The 27,648-nt window shown below is 45.9% G+C and overlaps 1 protein-coding gene across 5 annotated transcripts in view; it reads left to right on the top strand.

The window, feature by feature from the left end:
- Positions 1-27,648, top strand: part of N4BP2 (NEDD4 binding protein 2) — a 1,381,310-nt gene that overhangs the window by 1,245,810 nt on the left and 107,852 nt on the right. For all 5 annotated transcript variants that reach the window (XM_086963958.1, XM_086963954.1, XM_086963956.1 and 2 more), the window contains one exon: positions 9,348-9,471. In XM_086963958.1, coding sequence (XP_086820084.1) covers positions 9,348-9,471 — 124 coding nt within the window. The remainder of the gene's footprint in view (positions 1-9,347; positions 9,472-27,648) is intronic.

The following is a 27,648-nucleotide window of genomic DNA, read 5'->3' as shown; positions in this document are numbered from 1 at the left end:
GGAGGACAGACTCCGAGAATGCTACCTTCTTATTCCACAGTTCATCGGGAACCTTAGGCCTGTTTTGGAACTATGCCTGCTAAACACTTTTCGAAGGAAGGACATATTCCAAAGCACACTCAGGACCCGGCAGACTAGATGGCGTCCTTGTTCTTGCAGGATGTGAATTTGTATATACCCATTCTTCAGGCAGGGCCGGCTTTAGCACTAGTGGTGCCCTGTGCGACAATGTTTGTTGGCGCCCCCCAATGACCACCGCGGGCACAGATTCCCTCACTATCACCATTTATCAGTGCACTTCAAGTCTCTGTAACCAGTCTCTCAGATTCATTTAGTTTTATAGCTCCACTCTTACCAGTGTGAGGTGTTTGAGCTCTTTACATCATACACACATTTAACAGAGACAATCACACGTGTAAATCAGTGTATTGCAAATGTTACATAAGAGAGAGGATTACAAGATGTAGGAGTCACGTGTCATCCATACTGGTAGACAGTCTAGTTTGAGTCCTTGGTCTGAAAAAGCACAAATTCAGAATTTAAAACATAACACTAATTGTTAGGGGTTCTCTTTAAAAATAATAATTAATTTCTACCCAAATGAACCCTTTTTGCAAGATTAGGTTAAGGAAAGGCCAGACAAAAATCATGTAGGTCTAGTATAACCTTGCAGTTTGCATGCAGCTCTTTTATGGCAGTTAATAGCTCATTGTTCCATATTAGGATTTTAACTTATAAACTGCAAGTAACAAAAAGTTCTCTCTGACAAAAGAAGAAATCCATTTACCTATTAACACTATATGCCCTTTGTGATCTGCATGGCATACATTCTTAGCAGCAGGTAAATTAACCCTCAGAGCTAACTTACCAGGAGTCAAACATCCACTAGACAAAACCCCATCCCTCCAGGAAGAACCTTTTTATTGATGTCTGAAAATTGCTGGAGGCAAAGAATGCGGCAACAGGTTGTTTTCAAGCCATAATATATTTGCAAATAGGGCGCCACCACCCCAAGTCAACGCTCGGCTAGGTGGCACCGATCGCACTGCCCTAGAGCCGGCCCTGGTCACACAGATGCTGCCTACAGTTCAAGTTAGGCCAGGAACAGTTTCAGTTCACTGTGCTCCCCTTTGGCCTTATCTTGGTGCCTTGGCTGCTCACTAAATTAATTGTGATGTCGCTGCACTTCTTCAGAGGTGTGGGTACTCTTTTTGTGTAACTCTATGATTGGCTTCTAAAGGCAGATTCGCCTCAGTGAGTCAGAGACCACCTTTGTAATACAGACGAACTCTTGACATCTTTGTATTCCTCCATCTACTACCTGAATTCCCATCTGAGTCCTGTGCAGAGACTTCCATTCATTGGAGCAATTCTGGATACTGTGGCTGGACCACCAGAAAATCTTCCCGGTCACCAACCACCTTTTGGCGGTCTCTTAATTCCATAACAGATTAAATGAGCAGACATAATCTGGCAGGCCATGAGTGTTGTTTTTCATCCTGAAGTGGGGGAGGGCGACTTCGATTCACTGGGGTACACCCTAGCTAGATCTATTCATCATCATCAAAGACGTGCAGTTTCAGCATTACTGTGTGTTGGATTTTCTGCCTAGGTGCTAATTAGAAGACACATTCCAGATGAAATGGATGGGCAGCCTCCTATTCATAATTAACAAGGCTATATCTCTTGCCTCAGGTTTTGAGGAAGATCAAGACTGACTAGGACAAAGTTATTCTTATCACCCTGGACTGGGCCAGGAGGGTGTGCTAACTATTGCTATTGAGCCTAGGCGCATTTCCTCCGATGAGGCTTCCACTTCAGAAGGAACTCCTGTCTCAGCACCACAGAGCAGGATCCTACATCTGAGTCTCCACAATCTACTCCTCTGTGCTTCAATATTGCTGACTAAAGTGGTTGATGTTATCGTTGCGACTAGTAGTCTGTCCATGAAGTCTATGTGTGCTGGACGTTCAACAAATGTGTTGTCTGGTTTGGTGCCCCAAACACCAACCCCTTCAAAGCAAAACTTTCTAATGTTCTTTTGTTTGTTCTTTCGTTAGCCTAGCAAAGCCTTGCTAGGTGCAAATCAGCCCTTGAGACATCCTGTATTTACCTGACCAATAGTCTTTGTTCAAGTGCTTGATTGTGAAGCTCTTTATAAGGAGTTTGATTAGCAGGTTTCTCCAAACCATTTGTTGTGCCTCAAATGGATCTGATCTTGATCTTAGTATTTCTCATTTGCATCAGGTTTGAGCCTATGTACAGCGATCCTGTAAGGCTTTTGACACTTAAAACCATTTTCCTCATTGCCATTGTGTGAGAACGCTGCAGGAGTGAACTGTGAACCCTTTCAGTGCACACACGCAAGAGCACTTTATTTACAAAAAAAAGTGGTACTGAGGACTTGTGTGGCTTTTCAACAAAAGTGCATGGCTACCCTCCACGTTGGCCAATCGATCACACTGCCAGCATTTTTATTCCTTGACTCACCCCTCTAAAGAGGAAGAGACTCCATTGTGGTGACTATAAGATTATACTGAGTGTTTTTTACCAACCACATAAAGGACCACTGTGTAGATTACCAGCTCTTTGTGGAGTTTTCTGACTCAAAGAAAGGCAAGAAGGTGGAAAAGAGAATCAATCAGTGACACTTATAAAGCGCGCTACATACCCGTAGGGTCTCAAGGCGCTGGGGGGGGGAGCCGCTACTGCTCGAACAGCCAGGTCTTCAGCTTCTTCCTGAAGGAGAGGTGGTCTTGGGTCAGGCGCAGGTCGGTCGGGAGGGAGTTCCAGGTCTTGGCGGCCAGGTAGGAGAAGGACCTTCCTCCTGTAGTCGCTCTTCGGATGCGGGGGACGGCGGCGAGGGCGTGGTTGGCTGATCGGAGGTGGCGTTTGGGAGCGTAGAAGTTGACTCGGCTGTTGAGGTAGCTCGGGCCTTGGTCGTGTAGGGCTTTGTGTGCGTGGGTGAGGAGGCGGAAGGTGATTCTTTTGTTGACGGGGAGCCAGTGAAGGTCTCTCAGATGTCCGGAGATGTGGCTGGTTCGTGGGATGTCGAGGATGAGTCTGGCTGAGGCGTTCTGGATCCGCTGGAGTCTCTTCTGGAGCTTGGCGGTGGTACCGGCGTAGAGGGCGTTGCCGTAGTCCAGTCGGCTGGTGACGAGGGCCTGGGTGACGGTCTTCCTGGTCTCGGTGGGGATCCACCAGAAGATCTTCCGTAGCATGCGTAGGATGTTGAAGCATGCCGAGGAGACGTTGTTGACTTGCCTGGTCATGGAGAGGGAGGAGTCCAGGATGAAGCCCAGGTTGCGTGCATGGTCTGTCGGTTTGGGTGCGGTGCCCAGGGCGGGAGGCCACCAGGAGTCGTCCCAGGCGGAGGGAGAGGAGCCCAGGATGAGGACCTCCGTCTTGTCAGAGTTCAGTTTCAGGCGGCTGGTCGTCATCCACTCGGCTACCTCTTTCATCCCTTCGTGCAGGTTGGCTCTGGCGGCGGCGGGGTCGTTGGTCAGGGAGAGGATCAGCTGGGTGTCGTCGGCTTAGGAGATTATGCTGAGGTTGTGTTTGCGTACGATGGCCGCGAGGGGGCTCATGTAGACGTTGAAGAGGGTGGGGCTCAGAGATGATCCTTGGGGGACGCCGCAGATGACTTCGGTGGCCTCTGACTTGTACGGTGGTAGGCGGACTCTCTGTGTTCTCCCGTCGAGGAAGGAGATGATCCATTCCAGCGCCTTGTCCTGGATTCCGACGTTGCTGAGGCGCCGTACTAGGGTGCGGTGGCAGACCGTGTCGAATGCCGCGGAGAGGTCCAGGAGGATGAGGGCCGCTGTTTCTCCGTTGTCCATCAGGGCTCGGATGTCATCGGTGGCGGCGATGAGGGCGGTCTCGGTGCTGTGGTTGGCTCGGAAGCCGGACTGTGAGGGGTCGAGGGATCCGTTCGTCTCGAGGAAAGCGGCCATCTGCTTGTTGACGGTCTTCTCGATGACTTTGGCTGGAAACGGGAGGAGCAAGATGGGGCGGTAATTCTTGAGGTTGGTGGGGTCCGCTGTTGGTTTCTTGAGTAGAGCGCTGAGTTCGGCGTGTTTCCAGCTCTCGGGGAAGATGGTGGTGTCGAAGGATGTGTTGATGATGTCTCGCAGGTGGGGTGCGATGACAGCGTCGGCCTTGTTGAAGACGTGGTGAGGGCAGGGGTCGGTCGGTGATCCGGAGTGGATGGAGTTCATCGTGCGGATGGTGTCTTCGGTGCTGATCGGGGTCCAGGCGTGGAGGGTGGTGGTGGGGGGTGGTTGTTCGGTCATGGTGTGCGTTGGTTGGTTGTTGAAGCTGTTGTGTATGTCCGCGATCTTGTTGTGGAAGTATGAAGCCAGGGAGTTGCAGAGGTCTTGCGATGGGGTGATGTCGTTGTTTCCTGAACACTGTCAGGGGTGGATAGCCCTCTGCATTAATGTCTGCTATACACCTGTTAAAATGCAGCATCTGAAGGCCTATGGGCTCATTCTGTCAGGGCCAATACTGCTACAACAGCTTCAGTGAGAAGGGACCTGCTCTAGACATCTGCTAGGGTGTTAAATGGGCGTCGGTGCATACTTTCACAAAACTATTGGCTTGGCAATCAGGTCCAGTGGAAAGATTACTTCTTCCCATTGGTTCGGCAGGACTCTTTGGTACAAGTTCACTCGCCAGACCCTCCACCTCTGGAATGTGCTAGTATGGTATCTATTCAAAAGGTGAGGAATCTGAGGATAGAAGGGCCCATCCGGTAACTTGGATCTAACTATAGATTCCACAATACTTTCTCACCTCCCCATTCTGTGGAATGGCCTCCTTGACATCGAAAAAGGTCCCAAGCTAAAATGCTAAAATATCCGCGCACTGTTTCAAACAATTAGGTTTAAGCATAGGGTCTCAGCATGAAAGGAGAAAGATGCAAGAAACTGATGTTAGACGCAGGGTTGGTGCTTATATGCGGCACTGCTCTGTCTCTTCTGAGATGGCACAGAATCACTGCAGAGCCACGTATCATCAGCAAGCAGCATTCTGAAGCATTGTTGAAGAATTCTCCAGATCCTTTCTGGCACCTTCGGATATTCTAAAGGTGAGGAACCTGCAGTTAGATAGAGCACCTACCAGGAGGCCCATGTATAACAGTCATATGTAGAGTTAACAGTGGCCCTTTAAAGAAACTGTTTCCTACCCTGAGAGACCCACAGCGGGGTACAATTTAAATGTACTCTATTTGCACATCCTTCTAGCTGTAGATTGTTTTCCCTAAAAGTTATCTTTTTCAGTTGGCCTTTCTGACATAAAAACCCTGTTGGAAATTGTGTTTCGGGTCCCCTAGCAGGGCACCCTTTTGTGTACGGCCTCCGGTTGGGGGCAGAGGGGTCACCTATGGTGCCCTATGTTAATGCCTGCCCCACCAGGGCAGGGATTAACACCACCTCCCATTTCCCTATGGGAGCATGTACTACGGCCGTAAACAGTCAGTAGTACATGCTCCCATAGGGGAATGTCGAAATGCGACCTAACAATGTTCAGTTACAGCCTAATCAGGTAGTCGGGACCGTGGACCGGTGGTCGGTCAATCCCGTTTACGAGACAGTGTCCGCCCAACATTGTAATCGGCCTCATAGTGTCATACAGTTCCTACGAATTAAGTAGGACTGTGTATCCAAACAACAAAATCATCAGAATATGGGGACTGAGTCCACACACACCATCAGTATATGTTCGCTCAATTCCTGGCTAGCTCACAGTAGCCCATTTGAACCCCTACCCATACCAGGGTACCAGATGGTGTCTGCAACCTCAGTACATAACCACACTAATTTCCCAAGGAATCAAGGAAACAGATCTAGCCTTTCACTGTTACTCAGTCATGCCCAAAGGAAGAGATATACACATTGGCTTTTCAAATATTTATTGAAGCAATTGTATTCTTGTGTAAAAAATACATGAGCTTCAGTTATTAGCAGGATGAAACATAGCATTGTTGCCAGCATTAGAAGAATGGTGAAAAATGTAAACAGTTCAACCATTATAACAATATTGTGTGGTTATATGAATAAGTGATTATATGTATATGTACACTCCTACCTAATTCTACATACACTAGCGAGAGCATAGTAGGAGTATCCTCTGCCAGATCTCGTGGGACAAACCAACTCCCTGTACCTGTGTATGATGTACCTGGAAGCCGATGTGGTGTAAAGCAGGCTAATGTCCTTTGCAGGATGAAGGCTAGATTCAGCAGGGCTGCATATCAGTCACATTGCACAGCATTCCAGGACAATCCCAACAGAAAAAGTGAACCTTTACCGAAATGCGGCACAGAGGTAATTTATATTATAAAAGCACTGTTCCAGTTGTACTGTGTCAAAGGTACAGAACTGATGCAATTTTTTGTTTTGAGAAGTGGAGCTGTCTCCAACCGGACGACCAAATGCAAGGGCATTGCGTTCAATGTTCCTAGCCTTGGATGGAGTTTACTTGCAACTTGTTAATATTCCTACTAGGAAATGTCCTGCATACAGAACTATTTCTAAGTATGCTATCATATCCGTGCAAAGCATGTAAAAAGGCCACCATCAGGAAAAGAAATCAATTTTAAACGTGTGGTTTAAAATGGAGACTTATGTGTGGGCCCTGTTTAATTTTACAATAATAGCTACTAAAATTTTAGAGTGAATATGTGTGACATTTCAGTGTTGGTAGTAGGCCTATGTGTGACATTTGCATATCTTGTGTGAAAATATGAGTGACACTATAACGCAAGATATTGAACAAAAAACTGTGCAGGTTCATAGTTTTGAATTGAGGAATATGTAGTTCTTTGTTTACAATGAAAGTAACAAAACTAAAATTACCAGCATGCAATGGAAAAATGTGGCCTGATGAAATACTCACACCTATAGTTTACACAGTGACGCCCCAGCCTACTTTGTTCTTTGTGGAGCTGGTGAATAGAAACTTTTTTCAGCCTTTCCTCTATTGAACTCAGAATGGATGCACTTGCTTATGACTGTACTCTATAGAGAGGGCCAGTCAAATCAAACCTATTGTATTTGTAAGCTCTCGTCTGAGCATTTCCATTCATACCAAGTTCATGCTTTGACAGTGTGGGGGCCAGTAGAGGCCGGTGGTGGGAGTGCTGCCGGGGGGTGAGGCAGGGCGGAGGTGGAGCAGGGTGGGGGGTAGTAAACTATGGAATACAGCTCAACGAAGGTAAGTAAACAAATAAATAAAACAAATTTCGTTGTGCATGCTGCATCACATTTAGCAATGTAGCGTGTTGTTTTATTTATTTATTAGTTTACTCACCTCCGTTGGGCAGTATTCCATAGTTTACTACCCCCACTCTGCTCCACCCCCACCCCACCCCGCCTCACCGCCCGCAGCACTCCCACCACCATCCACTACTGGTGGGGGCAGCCAGAAAGTGAGAGCTTTCCAGTTTTTTCTTTTTTATTAATCTGGGTGGCCTCACGAAGGTTTCATATATATATACGTATACACTAGTCAGTTGCATCTGAATAAAGGCTTTTGGATTAGTCAGTTATTCTTAGTAAAGTAAAAAAATAGCTTCATTTTCATGGTTTTGATGTGAAAACAATTATTCTGAAGAGTTTAGAAATGCCTCATGAACACCAATCTCAAATAATTTGATTAGGTATCATTTAGTGGGAAACCATAAAAGTTGAAGTTTGTTGTAGCAGAGTTGTAGATTTCCACTGTGCACTCATTTACACTTTGTGAGTGCAAATAGAGGTTTTATGACTGAGATCTTGCTAAAAAATCGGCACTTCTTGCACCTCGGGAACTCAAAACTCTCCTTTTCAGACTGCCACAAATTTAAATAATCTCGAAGGGCAGGATTTCCGGCTTTCCTGATATCCAAATAGTCATAAAGCAACTTGTCTTACTGTCCACTCACTGTATAACCTAAGCAATATATTTATCTATAGCTGCCTTTCTTCCTTGGATCGTGAGATTTGACCTGGAAAATATCTTGCATTACTTAATTTTCACTTTCTTTTGCAATATCTCGACTTGATTCCCTTGCAAAAGAAGTTGCAAAACGACTTGCATTTTAATAAAGTCAACCTCCGCAAGTTTCAATCTAGTACACCAGCTGTAGCTCGCACACAGGGGGGAGTCCGGCCAGATCTTCCTCAGCGCTCAACGCGTGTTGCGGGTGGAGGTCGCCCTAATGGTCTAGACTAGACCATTAGGGCGACCTCCACCCGCAACACGCGTAGTGTGTCTGCTTTGTCCCCCCTATCGAGTGGTTCATGAGTTAGGTGCTCTGCTGCTGGCGCTCGGCGGTAGCCCAAGCCGGTCTGGCAGCGGCAGTACCATCGCAGGGTGGGTGGGTCCCAACCTCTGCAGGGCACAGCGCTCACCTCCCAGGGTCACCTCCTTGCTTGTGGCTGAGATCCTAGCAGTATGGGCAGCGCCCTCTGCAGTCATCAGGTTGCGCTCCGGATGCCACCTGGCCAAGAAGCGTCATGGTGCTGCCACAGGCGACAGGAACATACGCACCAGCGGGGGTCTCCCCCCTGGTCGAAGGATGATTACCAGGCAGCAGCTTAACCCCCAGGCTCCGAGGTCTGGGTCTTGGCCGCCGGCGCCTAGCTAGCACCTTCTCCGGCAGGCATCAGACGTCCACGCGCCCAGTCGTCCAGGAAACCTCAGCAGCACAGGCCCGTTTGGTATATGCCTGGATGAGCTTAGTACTTCCCGGATTTTGGCGAATAATTCTCTCGTCCGGCAGAGCTCACTCAAGGTGCAGCCATCTTGCCGCCAGTGAGACCACACCCCCGCAAATTTTGCTAGTATTAATTAAATTAGATTTACCATGTGTAAAAACTTGTGAAAGCGTGCATGATCAGCTATGAGAAAAATTTGCAACTATAGCGTTGTACCTAACACAGTTGCTTTCCCACCTGTATTTCCATTTTTTGGGAGGGAACAGGTAAAACTTTTCTCAAAATCATCTACGCGCATCCCACAAAAGGCCATTTCAGTCATTCAGATACAACCTAGATGATGTGCTCCTTGTGATGGACTACCGTGGAAAGTGTCATGTTTTTTTTTCAGTTTAAAACTATATATATATATATTTGGTAACAAGAGTCTTTGTTCTGAAAGAATGGAAAGTGAAAATAGGAGGGTAATTGAAAGGGTAATTGAAAGAACTTAGAGGATCGGCTTGTATTCTAGTAATGTTTTATATGGAATTCTTTTTCGCAGTGTGGGCCACAATTGTAAATGGTGTTAACAACCAGCAGTTTGCTTATAATTTGAGACCTTGGAAGAACTGTTTGTTAGATGTTGACATTTTTTAATTTCAGAATACAAGCGTACTGGTGGAAAACCTTATCTGTCTGTGATTACTGGAAGAGGAAATCATAGTCAGGGAGGAATTGCCCGTATCAAGCCAGCGGTCATTGACTATCTCACCAGCCACAACTTCAGGTGAGCTTGCATTTCTGTTAGTTATTTGATGTATTTGTTTCAGTAGGTATTTTTAAAGTAAAGCTTGTCAGGACAATCCATTACTGTGTGAGCAGAGTGTGCTTCTTGTTTAGAGTATTCACTGGAATGCCAGATAATATTATCTCTATGAAACCTTGTTAATTTTTTGAAAAGACAATCACAGAAAAAGAAAATGAAGTCCATGCAGAAAACATGGATATATTCAAGCAGGCTTAATTATCATGTGGCTGTGAATAACGACATGACAAAAAGTTCATTTATATTCGAAAACTGCACCTAAATAAGGAGCTTGTATAATACAAGAAGTGGGATACATAGAAGATCAAATATATGATGATTATAACACAGATGAATCAAAAGCTCAAGTATTTTGTATTTCACTGGACAATACGATAATTGCAAATATGGAACCATATTAAGAGAAAGAGAATTAAACACCAAGATCTTGATAAAGATAGCCACAGAGTACATCAAGCTTTACCTCTCCGATACTTTAATTTTAGGTCTTTGTGGCATCTTAGTTTTTGCAACAGATAATTAACATTTAAAGGCCCCTTTTTTCAATTTGAGGTTTGTTAGCTATAGTCCTAGGGAAAAAAGCAGGGTTGTCCTTGGTGATTGGTTTATCGTGTATTCTCTTCAGGGGTATTTATTGTGGTTGCTATTGATGAAGAAAGATAGCATGCAATCAGCTAAATGTGTTAATCTAGCACTAATATTGCTAGAGTGGTGGATATGTATTTATTTATTAAAGATAGATATATAGTCCTGCCTAGCCACATTAGAACAGGGATAGAGAAGAAAAGGAACTTTAATTTGAACAGAATTACATGGTAAGATTTAAGCTTAGCTGTTAGGAGGTGAGTCTGCAGGTCTTTCTGGAATGATAGCAAGCTTTCCAGTAATGAATGTTTCTTAGATTCATATGCTTGAATCTTTTCCATCTTTGAGGTGGGAGTCCAACGGTATTTATAACAAATAGTATAAAGAAAGCCATTGCACAGCAAGCATAGTCAAATGACATTGATAGCCAATTCACATCATTTTAATAAGTATCAAACTATAGCCATTCACGAAGCATCTCCAGAAGCACTCTTCTCCCACAAGGGCAACCATGCCTCAGACTTTTCAGCACAAGTGTAAAGGTTATAGGAAAGACGCATAAATGTGGTGCGCTCCTATCGATGAGAAGAGAGGTTCACATCTGAATATATGAAATATATCTATCCCAGAGAGCCACAGCACATAACTATGTAACTTACTTTTTTCCAGTATTGAATCTTTCATAGATTCACATGTTTGAATCCGTATAGCAAGCAGTTATTACCATACAGAAAGTACTGTAAGCAGAGGTGGCATGCAGACAGTAAAAGAAATCTTAGTATGTAAAGAGGAGCTCACACATTGAAATAGATGTCGAAGAAGTGATTGACCCACGGCTGCATCATTATTCACTGAAGCATCCAGGCAGTAATCCTTTGTTAATGTTTGCCATTTACTCCATGTACCGATTCTGCAGATGTCCGCTAAGTATATTCCGGCGAACAGATCTGTAGCGGTAGATAACCCTATCGTGGAGTGTGCTCTAACTTTCACATCCAAAGGACGTCCATGCTTTGGTGACAGAAAAGTATGGCTCCGCACTGATGCCGTTCTACTCTGGGAGTGATGTGAGAAGCCTAGTTAGGTGCCACTCCCGCACACTGACTTAATTTCTTTTCTTTTAACTCCACCAGACAGGGATCCAAAACTCCCTCTTGTCTCTTAAGGACACCTATTACCACTTAAAATTGTAAAACAGTGTGCAAGCGAAACATTACCTACCAAAATGACAGATTTAAAACTTTGTAGGGACAAACAAATATCTGTGAGAGACCCTCATCAGGTTTGCATGTAGTGCCTGGGGTCCAGTCATGACTCCAAGGTCTTCAGTTTTTGCATGTCGATGAAGCTAAAGGTCATCCAAGACTGTGTGGTGAAATTCTACATCAGCAGGCACCAGACTATCTCGCAACAGGAATGCTCCAAGTAACAATTCTGATACCTGTCCCATTCTAGATCAAGATGTCGCAAGAGTCTGAATGAAAGTCTTTGAGTAATGAAAGAAAAACGACAAGACATCTAAATGGGACTTGGCGCCTTCCCACCAGTCCCACTCTTCAGATTCAACGTGGGGGTGGCGCCATACTACTAAATCTCACTCTAAACTCAGTTGATGTTGGAGCCTATGCTGCGATTCGTTCCTGCACAACCTGACTTTCCTGGCCCATCCTCTACATCAAAATAGATTTAGAGGATGGCCCATGAAAACAGATGTAGAGGATGGCCCATGAAAACAGAAAACAGATGTAGAGGATGGCCCATCAAAACAGATGTAGAGGATGGCCCATCAAAACAGATGTAGAGTATGGCCCAGCTCTTCAGATCCTTGACAACTCTCTCTGGGGCTCCTTGGAGCTGATATGCCCTCCATCTGGAATACCGCCGCCGGGTTCACTGTGCCGATTGGACCATCCGAGACAACCATGACCTTCTCCAGCTCCATTCCTGACTCCACCTCCGGCACTAACGTCCACACTAATTACCAGCACTGATACTGAATCCATTGATACCAGAAGATGAGGTACTTATGGTACTTTCTGACTCCGGGGCAGCACTGAATCAGAATCGACTTTATTCGGCTAAAAATAGCAATAAAAGCCTTCAAATTATGTGCAAAAGAGCAATAGCACCAAAATACACAGCCCATCAATGGAATTTAAAACACATATTATAAAACAACAAGTTATGTAAAATCAGATAAAACAATAGTGTTCTAAATTGTACTAGGCCCGCATCCTGCATAATTGAACTGCTTAAAATGTAAACAGAGGAATCAACAATAAAATCATTCTAAAAGCATTGACCTCCTGGAACGTATTGCAGCTTGGAGAAGCAGCAAGTTTCATCATCTGTCAAAGTTTGTAAAAAGCGATAGTCCTGCGAACTAAATATTAACTTTCTAAGCCGCGTAAAGGCACAAGGATTTTTTTGTATACAGTTTATAATAGCCACAGAAAAAAGAATACTTCATATTTTGATTAAACAGATTATCACATGAGCATATCCTAGAATCAAGCTTATGCTTAAACCAAAGCAGGAAGCATAGGAAATATTTCATTGTGCCAGACCCTAAGGCTGAACAATAGAAAACATTTCCAGCTCCTATTTGTGTTCCACAGATATTTTGTGGGGATCTCCCCTGGGTTGAGATGCAAATAATTCGTAATGCTTTGTTTCTGGCTTTCCGCCCGTAGCTTTTCTGTTTTGTCCTGTTCTAATATTAAAATCTACTCTTAATTCCAACCAATGGCTGCCCGTGGCACTCTGTCTAAAAACATGTCAATTAGGCCAATTCCTTCCAGAGATTGTTTAACATACGCCAGCCTATGGATCGAGAGTTTCTTGCCGCATGCCCAGCATTCAGAAATTATGGTCTTTGTAAATTACATTTCTTCCGAGCTCCTAATATACAGGCACAAAAGACCTGGGCGACTGCGAATATAATCACTCAAATAATCGAAACCCGGCTCGCTGTGGCAAATGAAATGAAAAGTAGATGCGTGGGCTGATAGTATTCTCCTGCAGAAACAATTTTATTCCCTCTGGAGTTTATAGGATCGCATAATCTCCAAATTCCCGCCCCATAAATCACAATAGGGGCACATTGAAAAAGTTTTTGCAGCAGGGAGACAGCGACCTCCCTCCCTTTGGTGACGCAAGCTGAGTAATGACCCAACTACCCTCGAAAACTTAACCCTGTTTTGTGCTATATGTGGGTACCATGACCCACATGAACTAAAGGTGACCTCCAAGTAGCAAAAAGTGCTTGTATTTAATAAAAATAATCGGGCCTACAGTAATGGATTGAAGTAGCGTACGGTTCGGGTCATAAGTCATTAAAAATGATTTCCTAAAATTAGTCTGTAGATCAAGATTTGTCATGAAATTCACAAAGTAAAGGACTAAAAGACGCAAGGCTTTGGGGATGCGGGCAATTAAAACTGCATCATCCACATAAAGTAATCCTTGACAGGTGTTGGTACCTTTCACCAACGGCACTTCGCGATAGTCTTAATAAGTTCTGAGATCATTTATATATTGAATAAAAGGAGCGGAGCTAATACGCACCTCTGGCAGACCCCCGACCAATGCTAAATTCATCCGAAACTTCCCCCTTATACACTGACCTAACAGGGCCTAAGTACCTGTGTGTAGAGAGATCAACAAGTGTACTATCGATGGGACCATTTTTAGTTTGACGAGCAATTGCCACAGCTTTGCCCGATTGACACAGTCAAAAGCTATTGAAAGGTCTATGAAGGCCAGATGCAATGTTGACTGTTTGGCCACAGTATATTTCCCAAAGGTCAAGCTTAATTTAAGGCATTGCTCCACAGTCCCTATGCCACTTCAAAAACCATATGTATTTATTACTTTATTTTCATTGGGCCATTTACTATTCTGTTGCACAGAACTCCGCCCAGTATTTAGAGAACAGTTCATATTATTATACACATTAGTCATCAATGGAGCCCAAAGGTTTACATTACATTTGATGATATCGATGGAAACACCATCAAGCCTTGGTGCTTTCCCCCCTGCGCTTTCCCTGAATGGCAGTCGTAATTTCCTGCAGAGAGATGGCTAGAGAAAGTCAAACATCCCCATGCAATGACTGTGAGCAAATGAGATTATTATTTGTGTATATGGCAACAAAATTCCTCGTTTAATTTTCGCCTCAACCCCCCAGAGCCATCTGAGACTATGGCCACGAGTAATATGTATAATGTAAAATGTACATACGTACCCTCTATCCCTTATTTGCCAGCACACCGCCCCTTACTATACTATTGTGTACTTTTGTGACTTCAAACCTATTGTATACTGTTTTGTTCCTGTAAAGCGCTCTGATACCCAACGGGTCAAGTTTGCGCTCTATAAAACACTAAAATAAAGTGAAGAACCTACTCCTCACCGTTTATGTGGCAACTGATCTTCAGGCCACCAGGGCCGGACTGGCCATAGCGGGCACCGGGCAATCCCCCGCTGTGCCGCAGCGGTGGGGGGCGGTTTTGGGCCCCTGGGGGCCGTTTTTGTTACGGCCCTGTACCAAAATTGTCCAATAATAGGCCCCGTCAAAGAGCTCGGCTGCACCCCCAATCCTCCGAGAGGGGAGGAGGGGGAGGCGGCCGAGCACTTTGCCAGGGCCGGTTGTGGTTCCCAGTCCGGCCCTGCAGGCCACCCGGGTCTAGGGAGCGAATACTAGACACAGCGTTCCAAGACATCTTACTATCTTGTGTACGGGCAGTGTTAGTAAGAACCACTGCTGGGTAATGACATCATTCCTCCTCTTGATTTATTGCTTTATAAATCTTCCGCAGAGCTGTTACACGTGTGTGGTCGCGGCGCTGTGTGTTTAAGGCTCTACATAGAAGTCGATTAGTCAGTGAACATTCCTGGTTAAACCAGCGAGACAACCGTTTCATGGGTTTGAAAAGGGAAAGTCTAATTTTATTGCAGAAGGCCGTTAAAGAGGTAACTATCATTTCGCTATTGTTATTATCCGATAAACAGCCCATGACCAACAGCAAATACTCAGCTATCAATTTATTAAGAAACTTTGGGGGGTCAGGCAGCTTCCAGCACAACCTTATGTTGTCTGTTATATTGGTGATAAATTGGTAAGACCTGGCACTATCAGATAAATCTTTCTATGAGTTGCAGCCAAAGTTAACTCGATCAGGGTGTGGTCCCTGAAGTTGGTACTAACAATTGTGCCATGTGTCAATAATTGCCTTAAATTATGGGAAATGAAAATATAATCCATGATTGAGGAGCTATTCCTTTCTCTAAAATTAGGCAGCGCATGCCTACCTTTCCCAACCCTTTCCAAAGCATTATATAAATTAGAGGAGGCAACAAGTGACTGTAGGTCTTTTCCCGGCTCAGTTGCTTTACTGACACCTGTTAGACCACATCCCCACCCTCAGGTAGGGTAAGCTAGTGTTGAAATCACCTCCTAGACAAAGGTACAGCTACTGGCCCTGCTGGGATTTGACCTCTACAGAAGTTGAAATAAATAAAAATAGGCCCGGAAATTTTGATTGGAGACATTCGAAAAATCATTATTCTAAAAAATTATGAGAAATAGAGTCAAAGCCCCCTTATAAGAGACGGTTTTGAAGTCAATTCCAGGAGTTTTCACTGCTACTGCAAGGCCTCCAATTAAGAGATTGATCCATGTAGACAGTCCACCTGAGGCACCCACCAGAGCGGGATGGAACAGCCGGGAGACTAAAGCACCTATAGCCTTTAAAGACTATGGGATTCATTTCCCAGGCTTCCTGCACTAAAATAATATCATACGATTTGACTAACTTTTGCCAGTCAGCTATTGATATCTTAGAGCAGCGACCTGCAACGTTCCAACTTAATATTTGTAACTCTGAATTCTTTTTTTTTTGGAAAACCTTTATTTGACATTTCGACCAAGTACAAACACGGGCCTACAACCCCCAGGGCTGGCCGCTAAGCAGTTGCAACACAATAAAACAATCAAAACCTCGACTCAGCATCCCGGGGAGCAGATTCGCCACGTCCACCATACATACTGGTTGTAAAACATATCAAGTTGGTAACAGGATAAAAAGGTTCCATTTTATAATATAAGATAGAAGGATCAGGTGCCATACAATATCTCAAGTTGCAGAAAAAGGGGGGGGTGCGAAATAGCATATGTCCACAGTTAAATCATCTTCGTGTAAGTCAGCGGCGTTAAAACATACTATTCAGGATAAGCGAGCGTACAAATACAGTTCGCGCCAGCTGAATGTCCGCCCAGTAGCCGGAAACATCGCGAGAATTGAGGCACATATGAAACAGCAGACATGGACATGAAAAATAACCCATTACACTGGCCCTGGAAAGTAAGAAAAGAAAAGGGCAAAGAAAGATAAGAAGAAAAAAGGCCATAGAAATAAACCGAAAAACAAAACACCCATCCCCCAACCCCCCACCCTGCACCCCTGCAGAGGACTACAGCCTACCCCCCTAGCAGCGTGCCTGTCGCCCAAGAACTGAGACCCGAAATATAGAAAGACCCAGAGAAAGACAGAAAGAAATTAAACCCCACCCAGAGAGGGGAAATGGAGGAGGGCTCTCTTCTACGTGCTCCGGGTCTCTCCCCCCCGTCCTAACAAAGGGGTCCCCCCGAAACTGTCACATCTGAATAGTCCAAACTGAGAAAACATCCCGGGGGGAACCACCAACCCTGCCTTGGACTCCGTTAAGCTAATGAAGCAGTCCCGTTACCGATACAACCACAATGAACAACCCAAACAACAGTCTCAGCCTTGGCCCCGTCGATCGAATTCGCCGAGTCCCTCAGACGAATAAAGCCCCATCATCAAAATGTCAAAAGATACGCAGAAGTGGTCGGAACATAGTTCAGTAGATGGAAAAAGAACAGTAGATCTCAAAGTAAGCCGCTGGTACCGACGATGTCCCTTCCTGTCTCCGAAGCCAGGCATTATCACATCCGCCATCTTGATATAACTACTGGGGAGGGGGTTCGACACAATCCAAAACAGTTCACATTACCAATTAAAAGGTTCCAGGATAGGGACAGCAGTTGAATGTTCTGACAGCTGCAAAGCCGGGGATTCCAAAAAATTAGTTAAGTCACCGATCACAGCCCATTCAAGTAGATCTACTTCTGTAGGGGCAGGCACAGCTTCCAGCACCGGGTTTAATTTCGCCACTGGGGTGTCGATCAAAAGGCAAGCTGGCTGCCGGGTCTCGGGCATTGAGTCAGGATCCTGTCTCAGTCCTTTAAGTCCATCTGCCGCCGACAACAGGCCGCAGGTCTGAGCTGCCACAGTCGCCTGTAGTGCCTCTAGGGCCGCCAGCACCTCCCGCAATGACGGGCCACTTTGGGCCTGCTCCGCCCCGTTCTATATTTCCTCAGGCATAATGATCCCCAAGGAGAGGCGCCTTCTCCGGGGTAAGATCAGCCGGAGCAGGACTGAGCCGTGAGGGACCAACCGTCAGCATGCATTAGTGCGCGACGAGACTCCAACCCAAGGCGCGCCGGCGATGCAAGTGCCGGGCCTCCGGGTCAGGGACCCCTGCAACACAGCACCGTGCGTCACTCGTCTCCTCACCTCCAACACAACACCAGGCTGCAGATGGTAGCAAAGCAATCCAAAAATTTTGAAAGTTCCGGAGACCGGACCCTGCCGCCCTCAACAGTCCGCTGTTGTTCAACTCAGACCCGGCCAAGCCAGCACTCGAGACCCCAGCTTCCAGACTGGGTTAGGCCACAAATCGGTCCTCGACGTTACTCAGCTCCACAATGTCAGAAAAACCCCGGGATCCCACCATCGGAGTGCGGATTAGTTCACACACACGGATCCGGGGCAGGAAATCAGGATAAGTGACAGGATCTTGGAGCCTAAGACGGAGGTCAGCGGAGCCGGGAGACTATGCAGCCATCTTCGTTGCTGTCGTAGCTCCTCAACTCCGAATTCTTGATGGGCAAAAGCAAATAGGCAGGGGTTGAAGCGAGCACCCAAGTTCTTGTGTGGGTACATTATTCAAGTCATTTCTGGACAGTGTGATTCATTACTGGTGATGGTACTGTCAAGCTCAGCAGGCGCTATGGGTAATGTCACCGCTAGGGCTTCAGGGACTCCTGGGCGGCACTGGTTTGACCTTGAATGAGGCAGCGCATGACCTCTCTCAAGACACCGCTTGCTCCACCCAAGTATTCACAAGGGAGAATGCGTACTCTGCATTCCCTCTTTGACACAGATTTGGATTATGACACAGGAGATGAGATTGGCCAGCCCTATCATGAAGAGAATTGTTATAACAACTTACATGATGCTCGTGACCTTGATACTTCCAGAGTGGAATGCATCGCAAAGCACCATTGTTAATAATAGTGGTGCAGTCCAGATGGGAGCCTGATTTGACAGAATTCACAAGGAATTGGAAATCCTCTCACTGAGTAGACTCGCATGGATCCTAATTGTGCGAATCTCAAACTTCAGCAGATGGAACTTTCTGGGCCTCGGAAAGAAAGGTCATACAGATTTTATGTGAGAAAAAATACTCCAGATCATATATAGCAACTAAGCTACAGTAGGCGAATTGGATGTAGGATCAAGCATGGTGTTGTCCAAATCAAATATTTCTTTAGAAGAATTAGAGCAACCATCAATTCTTGAGGCAAAGAAAGTGGAGCAGGCTTTTCTTATGGCTCTGTGGTAGATTTTACCTGACTCACTATATTTACTTGTGCAGGTTGAGTCATAGTGAGAGAAACTGGTATCTGGTCACAGAGGGTGATATTTCAGAGCTCCTTCGAGGGAAAAGTTATGTGATACTTTGAGCGAGAAGATAAAACTCTTGCCGACAGGCACCGTAACATCTATAGAAAAAGAATCACATAACAACATGAATTTTAATACAATAGCAATACCAACCCCACTTGTATCCATACAATCTTGTCTCCTGACCACCTCGGAGTCATAAATATTGCATCAGGGCTGTGATCAATTAAAAAGTTAAAGATATCTAATTTATTTTTGCTTAAAGGAAAACTACTCAAACAACAAAAAAACCATGTACTATCTTTCTGAGGACATGTGAAACTATTGAAACTGCCGAAATAAAACATAAATTGCAATACTTAAAACTAGCGTCTCCCCTCAGTGGGGTTCATATTATGAAGGCATATGGTCAAACACCTTAACCTCCAAGATTACAAGAGAACAAGTACTCCCAGGAGTAGGTCCAACGAAAATTGCCCTGGATTCCTGGCCCGGGCTCAAACTGGGCAAAGATGGGCATGCAATTGGCATGCCTTTGGTTTGGCACTGTAGATTGACCTTCGTTAAACAGACCCTTATTCTGAAGTATTTTGGTGTGCTCCATTGTGAAGACATTAAACCAATACATTGAAAATACTCCAAGGGCCTTAAAATAATGTTTGAGACATGGATGGTTGGCACATTTGACATTTAGGGTAAAAGAAAATAAAGATCTGAAACTACATTGTATAGGGCGATGAGCATATGTCCACACGTGTTAGATGACACCTTTCCAAGTATTGCTATTGCTAGGATTCAGGACTAGGGCATTATTAACCTGTATCATTAGCCTCAAAGCCAAAACACTGATAGTACTGGAACCCAACTCAGTGCATAATGATCAAAGTGAAAGAGAATTTATTTATCAGTGCTAGCAATTGAACCCAGATCAGTTGATTATAGATATTTTGTTGCAAGAATGAATGCAAAATGAATTACAAATATTATTACAGTGGACTGATAACATAACAAGGTGTCCTGTTGCTAATGGGGATTTAAGAAAAAGAAACATCGCATTTCCAGAATTAATAAGGTTTTCATTTACTTACGTAATGACAGGTGGTTTGTGACAGCACACAAGGTAAGCCGAAGAGAATTCAATTGTTGTCTGGCAAGTAACAAAAGACTGCCTGCAGTGCCACATTAAGTGAGTCTGGGACTTTAAAAAAAAAAAAAAAGAATTTAAATCTGTTTTATTGGTTTTGTGTACAATAAAAACAGAAAAACACTTGAACCCCATTCTAGCAAAATTTCAAATCGTTCCAGTACCACATTTTCATATGACTATATTGTTAATGACATGGCGTTTGCATTGACTATCTACAGCGCCCGGTCGCTGCGTGCTGTAACAAAGTTGTGCTGCAAGTACCTCCAAGTTCATCAGGAGCCCCCACATTTCCTTTGAGGTGCTGTAATCCATTATTCCCCCTCTCACGCCCCTCAGTATCATCAGTATTTGATTGAGCAAGGAGATACACTTGCAAGGGAGCCCAGATGTCTCTTGGGCGGGACGAGAGGGGTATCAGTTCAACCTAGGTAAGCAGTTGTTTGTGGCAAAATATCAGGTCTTTTCACCAGTCTTTAACCACATGCGCGCTGGTGGAATTCTGCACCTATGCTGAGATTTTAAAAAACCCATGTTACATGACGAGCTGGGCTCGTCATCAGCGTGCGAGGAGGCTACACCATGACGAGCCCATCTCGTCATGAGCCTGGAAGGGGTTAAATGTGGGTGCTTTCTCTCTCCCCCATCTACACGCCATAGTGTTTTTGGCCAGTAAAAGCACGAGTGATATAAACCGTTTAAATCAGGCATCAAGCTCCTTAGTGTACCTCAGCAGCACAATGAGTGGAGAGTCTGGTATGTGAATTCCAGTCATCTGGATAAGCGCCTCTAGTACCTCTCCCCAGTATCGTCGGACCGGGGTGCAGTCCCAGGCTAAGTGGCGAAACCTGCACCTTCCCTACCGCATCTGTCACAACAGTCGGAATCCCTTAAGTGGAAGTTTTGCAGGCGTATGGTGGAAATATTTGTAGTGGATCAGTCTCAGTCTACTGTTAGCCAACACTTTGCACGTCTGCTGACAGCAATAGATCAATTGTTCGTCAGTTAGAAGGAGGTGTAGTTCCTCCTCCCAATGCTTTCGTGCAGCAGGGGCAGTGTGTGGACTGTCTGTTTGGGTGGTCCGGTATAACATGGAGACAACGTGTGTGGGGGTTTTCTTTTGAAGGAGGTTGTGTAAGGGATCCATGGTAGGGAGTTCATGTAGAAAGTCCAGGGTAGTGAATTTGACGTCTTGGCGCAGCCTGACGTATAGAAAAAGTTCGAGACCTGTGGGTGGGTTGCTTCAAAAGAACTCCTCTCGGGTGCAGAATGTCCCGTTTTTATATAGGTCACCCCATTTTAAGACAGAGAGTTTTCTAAGCATTTGGCGGCAGCCGCCTTCCTGCGTGACGGGGAGGTCATGTCTGCCCTGAAGAGGCAGCAGGGGAGGAATATAATAACTCAAGTTTGAGGCGGCCAGCCAGTTCTCTCCAAGCGTGGGTTGTGCATTCGACTGTGGTCATAGTAGTGCGTTTATGAAGGATGGGCGAGCTAAGAAAGGCCGAGTGTGGGGTTGGGGCCATAAAGCAGTGTTCCACTGCTAGGTGGGGCATGTAGGGTGGAGGGTCCATCCAGAACGCTGCATAGTGGGCTTGTGCGCAATGGAAATACAATTCCGTGTCAGGGATCTCAAAGCCTCCGGCAGCAAATGGGCGAGTGAGGGTGTCCAGTTTAGCCATGGTTCCTGCCCCCCACCTCCCCAGGTGAGGCGGATGAACTTGAGATTTCAGAGTTTTGAAGAAGTGTCTGCTGGGAGCGTATGGGAATGTAATAAATAAATATAGGAGCTTGGGGAGGATTACCATTTTTATCGGCGACGTTCTGCTCGCCAGGGATATTGGCATTGCGATCCATCTGGTGATCTTGTCGGTTAGGCGATCCAGAGTTCTCCCATAGTTGGCTCTCCTCAATTCCTCCCTATCCCTAGTAACTACAATGCCTAAGTATGTGACTGCATCTGCACACCAGGTGAAGGGGTATCTGGATCAAATTTCAAAGTTGCCACAGTGAAAGGGAATATTTAGGACTTACTCCAGAAAATATCAGTACCCGTAGTATCGAGTTCAGGCTGTCTCTAGGATTTCAGAGATAGAGGGTAAGGTCATCCGCATATAGTGAGATTAAAAATTGCCATTCAGGATACATAAGGGTGTGTTCTCTGTGGTGTTGGCGTAATTTAAATGCTAGTGGCTCTATTGCAAGGGCAAAGAGGAGCGGCAACAACGGACACCCTTGTCTTGTGCCTCTCGCAATGCTGAAGGCCGGCGAGCCAATGCCATTTATCAGTATACTGGCCTGTAAGTTGGTGTATAGTAGTTGGCTCCAAGAGAGGAAGGGTATAGGGAAACCCATCCGTTGTAATATAAAGACTAAGTAATCCCATTCTAGGGAGTCAAAGGCTTATGTTCCGTCAAGGAAGACAGCCACCGCATTTGTCTCAGGGTCAATGACTTGCAGGACTGCGAATAAGGTGTGGAGGTTGTGTAATGTGCCCTCCCGGTAATGAAGCCTGATTGGTCCTGCAGCACCAGGGTGGTTATGAGGGGTCTGATGCGGTTCGCAGTAATCTTGGCCAGGATTTTCGCATCAACGGTGATGAGGAAGAGCTTGCGGTACGAGTTGCACTGGTCTGGGCGTCTCCCAGGCTTTTGGAGGGAGATGATGAGCACTTTGCACATCATCAGGGTTAGTGTCCTCGTATCGCTAGCTTCCTCGTAGCCCTGCCGGAGGATTGGGAAGATCTGAACGTTTTATAAAATTAATCCGTGAGGCCATCAGGGCACGGCCTGACTGTAACTGCATTATAGCAGCTCTTATCTCATCGTCTTCGTAGTCGGCCAAAAGGTATTCCCTTTGGGAATCTCCTAGCCACCCGATTGCCGTGTCCTTAAAGAAAGGAGTAAAGTCTACCGGCTGCGTCCTGTGAGACTTGTATAATGTGCTGTAAAATTTCTGAAATACTCCTAGGATGTCTTGGGTATCTCTGTGCGCGCATTTCTCATCGTCCGGTATTTCAAGTATCCTATTCGAAAATCTAGGTGTATTTCAAGTATCGTATTAGAAAATCTAGGTGGGCGGATAGTTGCTGCAAATGCTTTCCCTGGTCTTTCGACCTCACCATATTGCAGAGCACGGTGGTATTTCCCCTGAATTTACACTCCATATCCACAGCCTCTTGATATTTAGATATGGTCTTTCTTATTTTCGCCTGTATGCTTGGGGGGGGGCGGTATCTCTTGCAGTTGGGCCTCTAAGTGTTTAAGTTATTTTTCCAAGTTGTGAAGATTAGTATGGATATCCTTTAATATCCCCTCACTTCTAGAATTGCAGACCCCACAGATGGTGACCTTGAATGCCTCCCAAACCGTGGCGTACTGCAGCATCAACTTTATGTTGCTGGGAAAGAAGTCCTCTATCTCCTGTTCTAATTCTGATTTGAAAATCGGTTCCAACAATGCGTGTGTAGGTAGGCGCCAGGATTTGTATGACGGGTTTATAATGGGGGGGTGAGAGTCAGCAGGATGAGCAAATGGTCCGAGTAGGTGCGCGGCAGGTGTGTGACACAAGTTATCCAGGGTATCAGACCTCCGGATAAAAGCCATCTGTCAATGCGTGACCAGGAGGAGTGCGCAGTAGAGTAACAAGTGGCGTCCCTGCTGTTGTGGTGGAAATGTAGCCAGGCGTCAATCGATATTGTTGTGGTGGCATTGGGCATTAGAATAGTGGTGCGACTGAGGGTGCGAGAGATCCATTGTTGGATCCAATGTAAAGTAAGACCACGTGTGTTGAGCCAATGTCTACAATCTTCCCCCACAGGATATGAAAGAATTCATAGTCATCTGTGTTGGGGTCATAGAAGCTGATGAATGTGATGGATTGGTAAGCTAGTCGTCTCCACAGGATGCAGTATCGTCCTGCTGGGTCAGAGTAGGAGCCTATGGCATTGTAAGGGAGAGTACGTTTAACCAGTAGGTGGTGCCTTTTGCGTATGTAGAGAAAGAGGAAAAGGTGCAGTGGGCTGCCCATGGGGCCGCGAATGAGGGTACAGCTGTTGGACTGAGGTGTGTTTCTTGCAGCATGGCCCATTGTATGTTGTGCCTATCTAGGTACGCCAAGATGTGTCTGCGCTTCTGGGGGTTAACCAGGCCGCGCACATTCCATGTCAGGAGGTTGTAACTAGGAAGGCGAGGCTGAGTCATGTCAGCGGTGTAGTCGAGTTAGGGCATTGAGTGTCATGGCTAGGTCATGTAGTCGGTTTATGTCGATGTCGTTTGTCTCACACCACATGGCGTTTTCTAAGAACGGCAGCTGTATGCATACCTTTTCAGTTACAAAGGAAGACCGGTGGAAGGATCAGCTGCACAGACACTTCTTGTGGACCGTGGGAAACACATCTCTGTACCCTAAGGGTATGCCTTCTGATCTGAAAGGGCTTCTTGACTCAGCACGCCTGTTACTGTAGTTGACTGGTAGCACACAAAGCGTCAAGATATCATGCGGTGTGACACATACCAAGCAAAACATTTCAGCTCGGAAAGATTGTTGTATGATGCCATCTCGGGGCGTTTTTTTATAAAGCTATTTTTTTTTTCGTTAACGAGATCAAACAGCTACATTGCAAGCTTCACGTGTTCATTGATAATTACAGTCCTGGGTATGCTACACATGTTCGTAGGATAAAAACTGCAAATCCACATATTTATTTCAATTACATGGTCAGCGATAGGTGCAGTGACTGTGATCTCTGGGCTTGACGTGTCATGTATATCCTAGCCAACAATATGTTGCGATCAGTGGTAAATGCTGTATATAGGGTCGACCCTACATGCTGTTAGCAAAGGATTATTCCCAGGACCAGGTCCATGTTTTAGCTGTGGGAGATGGGAAATAAGGAACGGTACAAAGTATAAAAAAACAGGTAAACTTGAACCGACGTAATGTGGCCCCGGTCTCCAAGCATAATAAGTGTGAGTACAGTTTACAATTCCAAATCAACTGGCATCAGGTACTGTACCCTTGGTGAGAGGTGCACACTCCGCCCGAATCCAGCGGTACCGCCCCCAGCTGCGCCAAGATTAGTGTGTCTCTTCTAACCTCTGTTCTGTGGTGCTTATGGGATCTGGTGAATCTGTGTCTGTTTGCCCCTCATTCTGTAGATCATGCAAAATGGCGTCCCAGTTGGCTGTTATGGGGCTTTTGCAAATGCCTAGCGTGTTTTCTTTATGCAATGCAAGACTCTCAGCCTTGGCCCAAACAAACAGAAAGCGCCTCCAGGCTAGCGCGTGAGGGCGTTTGGGTTTCTATCTTTTAGTTATCAAATCTTTGGCCACAAGCACACCTAAATTGAGGAAACAGGAGGTGACCTTTTGCCGATTATGTTTGTGGAAGAGGTGAAGTATGCACAGCTCCCACGCGGGAGGTACAGGGCGTCCCGTTCAGTGGGATAACACGGCTGTAACAGACTTCCAGTATCTGGTAAGAAGTGGGCATGACCATAACATGTGCAGGAGATCTGCATCTGTGAGGCGACAGCATGGGCAGCTGGTGTCAGTGCGATTAAAATATTTATTAATTTTAGCTGGAGTGAGATATGCTTTCTGCATAGTATAATATTGTATTAGGCGGATGCGCGTATTCCTGGGGACATGGATGGGGCCTTCCAGTATTGTGACCCATTCTTTATCTGTGCAGGGGTTGTGTAAGTCTGTTTCAAGTGTTGCCTCTGGGGTGATAATAATTTTTTATTTTTTTTATTTTATTTTAACCGCGACAGTTGCATTCCATACAGTCGGAGAGTGTCGCGCCTCACCCGGGACAGCGCAACCCAGTTTTCACTAGTCAAACACAGCCTTTCAGCCCACATCCCGGAGGCCGGGCGGCGTTAATTACAAGTCATTTCAGCTCTCCCCCGACTTTGGGACATGTCGGATATATAAATTGCTGTCACGTTTTCTACAATTCTACAAACAAACAACGAACGATGCCATCATCTCTGCAGTATGCTCCGTGAACCTGTGGTGGGTCCCTATATTTCCTGTTCGCGCCCACTTAACCTTGGACCTGCAGAAGGCCCCCGGCGTGTTGGCGGCCCCATCTAACATGACCCATAGCAGCCCGCTCTAAATCACACCTCTACTGGGGTCGGAGCATCATGAACTTGTGGCCTAGTGGCGCGGCTCTCCTCGCTTCTCCCCTCCCCCTCTGTAGTCACAGCTTGCTGCCTTTTGTATTCTATGTATAACCCCCAAAAATTCTTAGGCCTGCTTTTCAGTGGTAGAAGGTCACTGTAATTCTCTGTCTGAGTGCAACAGTAGGTCAAGTCCCTGTCCCAGTACTCTATCTTAGGGAGAGGTCCCCTCATCCAGCATCTAGCCAGCCTCCTTTTAGCTAACAGCAATCCCATATCCACTAACGTCTCTGAGCTTTGGGCAGTCCCTTCGAGTATCCCATCAGGGCTAGGGCGGGGGATGGGGCTATCTCATCATCCAATATCTTTCCTATAGTATGGAACACTTTGACCCAATATTGCTGCACCCCCTGGCACTCCCAGGATAAGTGGAAGAACCCTGCGTTACCCACCCCACATCTGTCGCAAGTCGCATAGTCATGCAGGCCAAATCTGCACATTCTCTCCGGGGTGTGATAAACTCTATTGATGAATTTAAAATGTATCAATCGGTGTCTCCCATTCAGGGAAATACGCTGCGTGTTGTGCAATAGTAGCTCCACATGTCATCATCAACTACCATCCCCAAGTCACGCTGCCACTCAATCCGTGCCTTACTATACCCTGTCGCTCTGCCTGTTATAGTCATCCTATACAGGGTGGAAACCATCTTTTGGGGGGAGGTTGTTTTAATCACATGCGAGAGTTCCAACAATTCTGCCTGTTCCAGTAAGTCATCACCCAGTTGCTCTCGCCAGGCCCCTCTAACTCGGTAAAATTGGAAGCGTTGTAGACCAGTGGGCACAATGTCTGGTGTAAGCACGTCAGCAATCGATTTAAGCGCCCCCCCCCTCGAACATATCGCCAGCCGTAGTTATGCCCAGGTCGTTCAGGGCAGAGACGACACCTTTTTCCGAGCACAGCCAAGGCCAAGCCATCCAATCAATAGGCATCAGTGGGGAATACAGAATCGCCCGCCGTAGTATTGCAGCAGAACCTGCCATGCGTGCCTGGGCGAGTTTAATGAGTCTAGCAATCCTGTACGCCTGTCGACTGGATCAAATATTATAGCTGGCAATGGCTTAGGAGCCGTGTAAAGCCTTTCAAGCTGAACAAACGGTGCATTCTCCTTGTCATGTATCCAGCTGTGAACATGTGCGCCCTGCGCCACTCGGAAGTATAGCTCAAAGTCCGGTGCTCCCAGACCTCCAAGGTGGTATCGCAACACCAAGACGTTCCACTGCACCCTAGCTTGCTTCCCGGCCCATGCCAGCTTTATCATCAAGGACTTAAGGCGACTGAAGAAACATTTCGGCAAAACCATAGGTATGTTAGTGAAGAAATACAGCAATCTAGGCAATACAATCATTTTCATGATCGATATTCTACCTATCAGCAAGAGCGGGAGACCCATCCAAACATTGACATTGTCTTCCAGTCGCGCCATGGCGGTCCCATAGTTCTCTCGC

Source organism: Lissotriton vulgaris, chromosome 3_2 (assembly GCF_964263255.1).
Source record: "Lissotriton vulgaris chromosome 3_2, aLisVul1.2, whole genome shotgun sequence".
Classification (NCBI taxonomy): domain Eukaryota; kingdom Metazoa; phylum Chordata; class Amphibia; order Caudata; family Salamandridae; genus Lissotriton; species Lissotriton vulgaris.
This window is presented reverse-complemented; position numbering and strand designations above follow the sequence as displayed.